We start from the raw sequence: 11359 nt of genomic DNA, 5'->3' as shown, positions 1-11359 counted from the left end.
CTGGAATCGTAATCAGAGGGACACATTTTTAATTTTTCATAAAAACTGGAGAATTTGATTTGTTAAAATATCAGTCACAGTGGTCTTACAGTTGGCATAGTCGATAAAATTGAGATGAAATTAGATAGATTATGCAATTATGCATTAAATGCTTAAATCTACAGTTGTCATTTTGTAAGAAATAACTAGCTGCTTTTGTACTAGTTAGAGTGATGTTAAGTAAGCTCTAGGATGCTTACCACAAGATCGCAGAATTTATAATTGGGAATGTCATTTTAAGATTAAAACCAATTTTTGATTAAAGTTTGCTCTATACTTTTAGGCTGCAAACGGTAGCTTGTGTAATATACTCACAGGAATTTTTGGATCTTGTCAACAATTGCCCCCCTTTAGTACTTGGTAGCGAATCCCCATTTCTCTGATATACTTTGTCACAATATTACTTGGCCTACAGTTTAAATAGCCGAATATAAGTTTGAGCACAATTGGGCACCGCTGTTCACGGCCATGCCTTTCATGCGCTGTTGGATGTAATCCGGAAAACGCGGGTCGGTTATCGCGGCGAAGCGCCCACCGAGTGAGCCGAAACTTGAAACACTTTTACTAGACATGCAATTTGTTGCTTTTGAAAAAACGGGTCTTTCCCATTATAGCCCCCCCCCCCCAAGCTTAGTGGTCAGATAAGCTATAGCACCCCCACCCCCCCCCCCCCCCCCAAACATGGTAATTATACCATAATGGGGGGCTGTAATTTCATGGGGGGCTATAGTGAGAAAGACCCCTATTTTGCCCCCCAGCTTAGTGGGCTTACATCTTTCACTCTTTTACGTGCTATATAACAACATATAATTAGTAACTGGGGGGTGTGAAAGCACTTGTGGCAAAACAGAATAAATCCGACTTTTTATTTTTTATAGTCAAATGATAAACCCAAAATATATAGCAAGGGACCTCTCAAGGTGTTGCAATATATTAACTTTTTTCTTTATTTCGAAGTCGTTTTTTATGCATTCCACCATTAAAAACAAACAAGACATATAAACATCAGATCTCAAACTTCAAAATTACGGTAAAGCGGATCTGTCGCAGTTTATGTGCCCAACGAACCGCCAATCCGATGAAATATTTTATTCTATTCAGCATTAGCATACACGGGAAGTTATTAGTCGTCTCTGATTGGTTAATAAATTGCTCGCTTAAATTCTATTCGAGAACAGTCCCGCTTTTGCAAAATGGGAGGGCAATTGTTGAAAGGATCCGACTTATCGAACTTAGGCCTAATCGGACTTAACACGATAAACGTTTTGGTTAGGCGAGATAAAGCAAGGCAGAATTTCCGGTCCGGCAAATTATATCTCACTACAGCTTAGTGGTTGCATAACGCACCCCTCACACCAATTATCATGTTTATACCTATACCCTGAAGGGCAAGAGAGGGCCATTATGGAAAAACCCGCATTTAGTTGCTAAAGAACTTATTTGGATTGGAACCTGACACAAAATTTTTATCATAAAAAACTTGGCAGAATATCGTACAAAGCCTTAATTGGGGGAAGTTCACGTCTGATAAGCGTATTTTTTGAACATGAAAAGCTGAAGTATAAGCGCAATTATGATACCCTTATTTGCTACGTATACAATATATCACTTAGTTTTTTTGCTGACATGGTTGTAATTTAAATCAACTGTCTACTATTTAAGTTTATCGTCCCCTCCTATTCTTTAATTTCATCAATTGCTTTCCTCTTTTTCGTTTACTCAGGCAATTTGTTCAACTCTCCTCTCAGTGGATTAGTCGATAAGAATCACTTAAAATATAAAGTCCGACTTTGTCAGTGACTTGACACATTTTACTCTATAAAAAGTGCAGAATCACGCAGGTTAAAGCTACCCGCACCCAGGTGTCAGAAAGATGTTATTGCAGTTGATTATAGCTATATAGAAATATAAATTCACCACCAATTTTTAAAAATTATTTTTCTTTAAAACTGAAAGACCAAAAAATTCAGATACTTAATTTCAATTTCTGATACCTAATTAGGCTATGGGCAAGGGTTCTACTTCATTTCACCCCTATTCATTTAACCCCCTGTCATTTAACCCCGATTTATTCACCCCTCTATCATTTAACCCCGCTATCACTTCACCCCTCTATCATTTCATCCCGCTAATTAGCAGTCGACATTAAAGGCATGTTTTGTCATATTTAAGTGGATAGATTAATCCCACGTTCGGTTGTGATAGTTTCATATCAAGTCCCACGGGCCGCTGAGGCATGGCCATGGCCCGCGAGGCATGGCCAAATGATTTTATTGCTAATTTAATAATCCTTATTTTATAGGGATTAAAATCGGGGTGAAATGATAGTGGGGTTAAAAGATAGAGGGGTTAAATGATACAGGGGTGAATAAATCGGGGTTAAATGATAGGGGGTTAAATGAATAGGGGTGAAAAAATGGGACACCGGGCAAAAGACTGTCATTGACGGTTAATTGGCATGAAAGTAAATTGGCTGGATTTTCCCTGGGCTGGACTTCATTTAGTTTATTTAAATGTGGGCGTCATATCACGATAAGTTTTCTATTTTATTACAAACCTTTGTGTTTTGCATCAAGTCAGCTATCAACTAGGAGCTTGCTCTCTGGTTAAATATTTGTTCTTACAGTTGTCGCAAATAGTAGTAGCGAGTGGGAAAAAAAGTAGTCAGAAATTGGCTCGGTTTTTTTATCTGTTATGTAAATTAAGATTTTAGGAACTATGATCAATTGAATGTTACGAAGAAGAAGAACAAAGCCCTTTTCGAAAGCCATCGGTTGAGATTCTTGTATTCGGAACTTCTCCGCATTTCACCCTCTCTGCGCCCTAATGGGTGCATTATTCTGTGCGCCTCCCGCACAGTTGCGAAACATTTCGATTTACCAGTATTTGACAATTAACTTTTAACTTGATGCATATGACACAGGGGCATGAAGTGCCATTCAAAGTTTTTGAGCTTTTGGATCCTTAAAATACCCTGTCGAGACAGGATGTTAATCTTGAAAAGAAAATCTTGCGAAGTTCTGTTAATCTTGCAAGAAAATCTTACAAGATTATGCATAATATTGCAAGATCTTGCACGATTCTTGGAAGATTAACTCGACTAGGGTAGTTTAAAAAACTTTATCGACACCCTTTTAGGATGCGCCCTTGCCCTGGCACAAAATTATTATATCATTCCATGTAAAGAAAAGTTTTTTAATAGATCTCGTATAAGTAAATAAAGTATAGAAGATTTAGTTAATTAAGTGACCGTGTAATACTCTTGACGCAGATAAAGTGTACCCAATACGCGGGGGGGGGGGGGGGGTGGGGGTGGTAAATATTTAAAACTACTTGTTAAAAAGTGAAGCATCATAATTAGTTTTTTTTCGTTATCCCCCCAAGGCTTTTTTGTTTCCAGTTTTTCAGAAGTTTGAGAGAGTACACAAAGTATAAGTTGTGCCTAAAACGAGATTGACACAGCTTAAAAAGAAGTTAAATTATTTTGTTTGTACGGAAAAAAATAAGTACGAAGAAGATAAACAGGGAAATTTTCAAACACGGAGGTGCAATTAGGTGCTGGTGAGTGTTCCCGATCTCACTCAATTGTGGGGAAAGGTGCAGTGGTGCCATTGGGATCAGGAGCAAGTGCCCAAACAGGAAACCAGCTGGCTAGTGTGTACTATTCCAACAGCAGTTACAATCACCATCAGAACTATCATCACAAATACCACAGCGGTGAGACCTCCACCTGTTTTGATCCGGAAATTTTAGCACCCCAAGTGAAACCGGACGATTATTTTGCAAGATCTGTTAGGATTCTTGCAACGAATGTATATCTTGCAAGGTATTTTAAGGTCGTGCGAGATCAATGACTTTCCAAGCTGATCGTCCGCGACGATGGCTATCTTCCAAGAATGACTTGTAAGATGACTTGAAGGGTAATGATCCTGCAAGATTCTTACAAATTCATTCTGCCTGAGCTTTCCGCTCCCGTTGGTTTGTATTGAAGCATTGACTTTCAATTCTCGCAGCAATTTTTCAAGACTTTTTTGTGCGTGCTTTAAGGTAAATTGAAACAAATAACATTGTTTATTTCAATTTTAGTAGAAAAACAACTCAAGTTTAGCAATATAAACATAAATCTTAACTGTTTTATTCAGAAATAGGCGCTGAATCACTTTGCATTGTTCCTTTGTGTTTTGGGATTCACAGTTTCTTGTTTCAATTATACTTAAACATATATTTACTAATCAGAATATTTTCTGACATTTTCATTGCTTTATACATCTTTCAGCTATTTTTTCTATAGTTTCTGGTGATATCTATTTTACGCCAAAATGATTTTTTATATGAAATAGGTTAGATGATTATTATAAGCCCCTTGTAAGTCTCGTTTTGCACATTTAGAATAAAAAAATTATGAATTTTGTTCCAATAGTTGTTATAACTCGGAAGCAAAGCAATCTGATTTTAACAGAGTAAATTTGGTAAACGAATTCAAAAACAGAAATGGTATAAAAAATGATACCCTGTTTTTGATGTCCGCTAATTAAACCTTGCTCTAACTAGTCTGCGGCACCAAGAGTAATGCTTATACTAATCCATGTGTCCTCTTGTTAGCAAACAGGAGTTGTTCAACTACAAAATTCAATCAAATTCAAACGGACTAGAAAATTTTTTTGTAGAAAGACAACTTTTTCCCTTTTTTCGGTTTTTTACAACTTTCAATTAAATACCGCTATTTTCGCTTAATATGCCAATTAAAAATTTTAAAAAATAAATTTCTTGTACTAAATGATTCAAATTTTGTTTTAAAATTGGTAACACTTATTATTGTCTTACAAGCGAAAAAATTGATGACAAAAATAACAGTACCTTCAATTTTCGCAGATTTTTGGGTTCCTAATCTTCACATTTGTAGCTCTTTTAGCAATTGAGCTTTGATTAACCCACAGGGGATCTGTTGAAATTTTATTGAATATGGGAATCAATCTACTAAAACGGAAGTTTCATGTTTCAATTATACTTCTTTGAACATATTGCTACTAATTAGAATCATTTTTTGAAAAATTCTATTGGTTTTTGCGTCGTTCGGCTATTTGATTCTATAGTTTTTAATGATAACTGTTTTACGTCAAAATGATATTACAAATGAAATTTGTTAGATGATTGTTATAAATCCCTTGTAAGTGTGGTTTTGCATTAGTAGGATACAAGTATTATAAATTTTTGTTCCAATATTGGTTAAAATTGGAAAGCATTTATGCGAAGCCGGCTTATTTTCATCAGTCAAGGTTTCGTTTTTCTTTACGCTTCAAAGAACAATAAGAGAAACAACATTTCGAAGCTCATAGAGGCTATTATGATTTTTAATTGAAAATTCCTTTTTTATTTTAGGGTGAAAAAGAAACTGTTAAAATAACTGGATTTTATTATTACTTTTTATTATTTTTGACACCCTCATCTTCTGAGCTCAACCCGTTCTTATTGCTTTCCTAAAATTATACAATTATATAAATTTGGATTGTACTGGAAATGCTGCTTTACAACTCGAAGATTAACGGTGATCTACTCTAAATCGGTTGCTACTATTTTTAGAGGATGTGTTTTAATGGACGTCAAATGGCGTACGTAAAAAGAAGTGGTAAGCTCAATCCGTTAAACAAAAGTCAAAACCATGAGGGAAATTAGAATGGTTTTCAGTTCATGCACCATTCCACCTGAGAGTGAGACAAGTATAATTGAAAAAAATTTGCGCCAATTGGTCGATAATTTTGATCGCTTGCGGCTTTTTATTTTTTTAGCATTTAGTTTTTCAACCAACGTTGTTTTTATCGATTACTTAAGCTAGTAATTGGACCTTTAGTATCATTTAGATAATTTGAAACAGATACTAGACTTTTAGATGCAGTTTTTGAGCTATACTTGTCCCTTTGTGTTTTTCTGTGTTTAACGCTTTTTTAGGACGTCTTTGTAAATTTCTTCAATTTTTATTGCATTTGGAAAAATTTTTATTGAAACTTTTTTTTGTACTAGTTGTTTCCGATCTAGTGATTTTAATTTGATTGATATCAATTTTAAGGTTTGTTTGATTAGGAAAACAGAGTATTTTCAATCGAATCTTCTCCCATTTTCAACAATCTTCAATTTTTTTTAGCCTTTATCTTTAAAGTTTAAACTTTCGGCTATCGCTTTTTTTCTGATAAATTTTTCTCTAGAGCCTTTGGCGATGTTAACCAGAAGTAACTTCTCAACGTTATACAAAGCAGTTTTCAGTCATCTTACTTTTAAGGTGTTCTTACTAGTTTTTTTGTTGTGCCTCTTAAAAGAACTCGGTGGTTCACTGATAAAGCAAAGCTGTCGAAGCGCTTTTCAGAATAGTTTTATGGAGTTTTGTGAAAGAAAAATATTTTTCTCATTTTATTCTTTTTTCTTCTGTTCCCAATATACAGTTTCTGTTGTTTATTCTATCAGTTAGCTGTCGATCGTTGAATTAAAACAATTTTTATTGCACATTATTTTTCAATAGTTGTTTTGGAAGCGCGCCATGTAAAAAAATGTTGTCAAATATTTTATGTTTTTGTTATCAGCTTTTGCTTGCTCATGCATAATTTACTGTTATTGTTACGAAAAGATTAGTGGAACCATTTAGAAGGACAATCTTTAGCGAGACTTTGGGTTGGACTTATGTAAAAGTATACCTGAAGTTGGTTCCGAACTATTCCGGCTATGTTTTTAAAAAGATTTTTCAAACAGTTTTTAACATTTTTTTAAGTTTTTTGTATTTTTAAAAATGTTCGCAGTCAAATTGAAATATTAGTTTTGTTCATGCCAAAACAGGATACTGATGGAAAAAGCGAGTGGATTTGAGGCTTGAAATTCTTGTACTCTGATTTTATATTAGTGTTATAAAACTGTGTTTGAACAGAATTTCGGCTTGCTCGATTGTGAGTTTTTTAATCATGTGCAGCAAATTACTCTCCGTTTTCACTGTGTTCTCTACTATTTCGATTTAATTTTTCTATGAGTGAGTTTTTCTCTGATTGAGTTATTAGGCAACTTGTGTAGTTCAACTACGAAATCCAAAATGTTTTCTATTCAACAATACTTTTTTCCCGATCAGTCCATCCTTTGTTAAATTCAGTTATTTTCTCCCATTATGCTGGGTAGGTTTACATTTCATTGTTTTTAATCATTAAACCATACAAATTTGGTCAAAAGAGGTAACACCAACGATTATTGCCTTATGACAGAAACATTTAAAAGACAGAAAATGACAATTGCAATTTTTCTAAATTTTCGTGGTTCCTGGTCTTCCTATTTGTAGCTGTTTTCCAATAGACTTTTTCGTAAATCAAAAGGGATCTCAAATAATTCGCTTAAATTTCATAAAATAGACAAACACACTAATGAAACAAAAAAAATAATTTGGACAAAAACGTATAATATTTTTTCTTTAATCTATCTCGATAACGTTTTCAGCTACAAAAAATTTTGGCCAATTCAAATGAATTGTTTTGACAGCAGCCTTCCAAAAATGAACATAGAACATACAACGAAATGATTTGAATAGACAAGACAGGTTAAATTAGATTTTCAGAGAGATAAAAGACAAAAAACGCTTGACCATTGTATTACATTTTATCGGCATCTCTAAAATCCTGACATAAAATCTTTGATATTTTTTGTTTGCGGCATCAGACTGAGTAGCTTTGATTGCCAAGAATCTTGATTGCCAAAGAAATTTTACAGATATTTTATCAGCTTCTTTTCAGCGTCTGCTTGCTCATGTATGTTTTACTCTGTGCTTGTTTCGAAATGATTTGTTGAACAAATTAGAACGACAAAGTTCAGTGAGACTTTGGCTTGAAGCTATGCAAACATATACTTCAAGTCGGTTCTGGAGTCTTCCGGCTACGTCTTTTAGAAGATTTTTTCACACAATCTTAAAATTGTTTGTGCAGTCAGATTGAAATATTAGTTTTGATTACGCCAAAAAAGAGGTTGATGGAAAAAGCGAGTGGATTTGATGCCTTAAATTCTTTTACTCTAATTTTAGTGTGATAAAACTGTGTTTGAACAGAATTTCGGCTTTCTCAATTGTAAATTTTTAAATCATATGCAGCAATATAGTATCTGTTGTCACTGTGTTTTGTAATATTTTGACTTAGTTTTTCTCTGAATAATTTTCAGAACCATTTTCAGAACCATTATTCATTTTTTTGGGGGTCCAGTTTAAAGTTAAAGTCAAAAAAATTCTTCAATTGTTGTTGAGGACTTGTCCTATTATGTTTTTTACTAAGTGCAATAAAAATTAGTTCCTCTTTACCTTAGTGCACATCTTGTTCAACAGTTTGCGAGTTTGCGTGAAATCTTTTTTAGTTCCCCATGCAAGTTTGAAAAGTGAGTAATTCTGCTCAAAGTGCTCTTAAAGAACAGTTGCTCCGTAAAGCGGTCTAAATTTAATCGAGTAGACATCGAAAAAATAAATCAAAAACAGAAACTGTTTCGAAAGATGTTGCCCGGTAATTGAATTTGGCTCTAACTATTTTTGGGATACCAGGAGTAATACTTATGCTAATCCTTGTTTCCTCTTATTAGGTAATTGAGTAGTTCAACTACGAAGTCTAATATGTTTCCTGTTTAACAATCACTTTATTTCATTGTTTCTCGATCGGTCAATCCACAATTCAATCCAGCTATTTTCTCCCGATATGCTGGATAGGTTTACTTTTCATTGTTTTAATCATTAAACTATACAAATTTGGTCACAAAAGGTAACACCTACGATTATTGCCTTTAAATGACATAAACGAAAATAACAATTTACTAATTTTTCGTCGTTCCTGGTCTTCCTATTTGTAGCTGTTTTTCAATAGACTTTTTGGTAAATCAAAAGGGATCTCAAATAATTTGCCCAATTTTTTTTTAATATAGGAACCAAACTAATGGAACGGAAAAAATACAGTGGACAAAAACGTATAGTTTTTTCTCTTTCTTTAACCTTTCGCGATAACGTTTTCAGCTGGAAAAAGCTTTCTAGCCGTTTAAAATGGTTTGTTTACGAGCAGCCTTCCAAAAGTTAACGATGAAATAATCGTTATAGACAAGACAGATTAAATTAGTTTTTGAGGAAGAAAAAAATGCAAAAAAAGGTTGACCATTGTATTTCATTTTATTGGCATCTCTAAAACTTGGTAGACTATCTTTGATATAATATGTTTGTGGCATAAAACGGAGTACCTTTGATTTCCAAAAGTCTTAATTGAGGATTATTTTTTTATAATATAAAACAAAATATACAAGGTCAACGTTTTCGTGAATGGAAAATTGGAAAAAACTATTACTGACACCAAAGTAATTAATCATACCCTTTAATTAATTAATTAATCCGCATGCTTAAAATTGAGCATAACAGTGATTACGTAGTATTTGGATAAAATTATCAGATTACATCATTTCTTCAGAAATGAAAATGAGAAAGGTTGTTATTTTTTAGATTTATATCTATAGTTTTTCCGTATTCTTCCAATTATTTGTAATTTTTGGATTTTTGGTACCACTTTTAGCTTTTTTCTTTCAGAATAAAAATTACAATAGATTTTTTAATGTTTTCTTTTCAGGTAAGAAAAAAGAGATCAGATAGTTTTTTAGAACAGTAGAAAAACTTTTGACGGTAGAAAACGACAAATGGCCGCTAGATAGACATGCTTTTAATTTAACTATATTGCTGCAAAACTGAGCCTCTATCAGATGTGGTAAACTTCAACGTCAGAGATCCAATTTTACTTGAAAAAAAACTTGAGAATTTTTTTTTCAGTTTGAGGTTAAATTGATTTTCCTGATATTTAAATCGACTTGAGAACTTGTCATGTCTAGGTGTTCGTCAATCGACGAACGATTTTCTTTACAAAAAGTCTGTAAAACAAAGTTTCAATTTGTTGCAGCTATTATAAGTGGGAACAGATGTAGGAAGAAAAAAATTTCTAAAACTTTTGAAAGTAACTGAACCTATCCTGAAAACTATGCCTTGAGTTAAATAAAGATTCGATTTGACATAAATTTATCTTTGTTCACCAAATAAGAGATTTTTTATTAAGATGAGCATAGGACAATCCATTTTCGTGAAAAAAAACGCAAATTTGATAGATAGTTTTGTCATTTATATCTTCTTCTTTGTCGTAGCTGCAATGGCTTTTTCGACGTTCTCAGTTTTTACCTTAATTCTAAATAACGAGTCCGTTTGTACCCCTCAAAATTTGTACTTTTTTCCTCAGAGGTCCTTTTTTACTAAAAACAAGTGGACGGCACCGGTAGAAGATCTGATGGATTTTGAGTTGTTTAGCAGATTATAGTAGTAGATGGATGTAGTTTTTATTGCCAAAAAGCTTCGCAATTTTATGCTTTTTGTGTTCTTTCTAGATCCTTATGCCTAATTTGAAGTACTTCATAACATAAAGAGTTCAACAACCTGATGCGACAAAATTCTTGATGTTCATTTGATTTCTTTATTTTTTACGACAACATTTGAATGCATATAATTGAAACCCCTTTGACGTTAGCTTTGATTGAAACCGTACACAACAGACTGCATATTTTTGGGACACTTGAAAATACCGCTGAAATCAAATTATGACATAACCTTCAGTTTTAATTTAATATTATTTTCCCTCTTCTATAAAGAGTTTTTGAATTTTTCCGCTGCATGTTCTTATTCAAATTCGGTGGCAAACGGTTCACAAGCACTGTGTACATGAAACAGACAAGCACATTTAGTAAAGAATTGGAAATAGAGACATTTTTTTAAATTTTGAATTCTAAAACTAACCACACTAAAAACTGTGCAGGTAAAATTACCTAAAAATTCAGGTAAGTTCACCTAAACTGTGCATATGTTTTTGGCGTTTCTGTACGCTACCTTCACGGTACCTGAGCGTAACTGCAATTTTAGGTAAAAATTACTTCAGAAATTCAGGCACGCCTGCACAAACTACCTGCATATTTTACCCTAATTTTTCATTCAAGGTACCCTCACATGCATAATTCTTTTGATTAATTATAATGAGAATTCATCAGCTTTTGGCCAGACCAACTTCATTATGTTTTTACTCCATATGGTTTTAATTAAGTTTGAACCATTCATTTATTATTACAAAAATAGGGCAATAGAGCTTGTGTAGATCAGTGGGAGCTTGGTCACTCATGGTTTGTTCGGTTTACGTGTTTTTACAGAGTGCAAACATAAACTTTTTCAGTTTAGTTAACAAAATGAGAAAAATCGTGCTATTGTTCATCAGTACTTTTGTTATTTCAAACAAAAAATTCCTACCCATTACAA

General features: G+C 33.4%; 1 protein-coding gene across 4 annotated transcripts in view; it reads left to right on the top strand.

Moving 5' to 3' along the window:
• Positions 1-11359, top strand: part of LOC142336930 (uncharacterized) — a 55210-nt gene that overhangs the window by 5169 nt on the left and 38682 nt on the right. For all 4 annotated transcript variants that reach the window (XM_075385916.1, XM_075385915.1, XM_075385917.1 and 1 more), the window contains exon 3: positions 3595-3756. In XM_075385916.1, coding sequence (XP_075242031.1) covers positions 3595-3756 — 162 coding nt within the window. The remainder of the gene's footprint in view (positions 1-3594; positions 3757-11359) is intronic.

The sequence above is a fragment of the Convolutriloba macropyga genome, chromosome 3 (assembly GCF_964194025.1).
Source record: "Convolutriloba macropyga chromosome 3, txConMacr16.3, whole genome shotgun sequence".
NCBI lineage: Eukaryota > Metazoa > Xenacoelomorpha > Acoela > Convolutidae > Convolutriloba > Convolutriloba macropyga.
The sequence above is the reverse complement of the archived record's forward strand: the minus strand, read 5'-3'. Positions and strand labels throughout refer to the sequence as shown.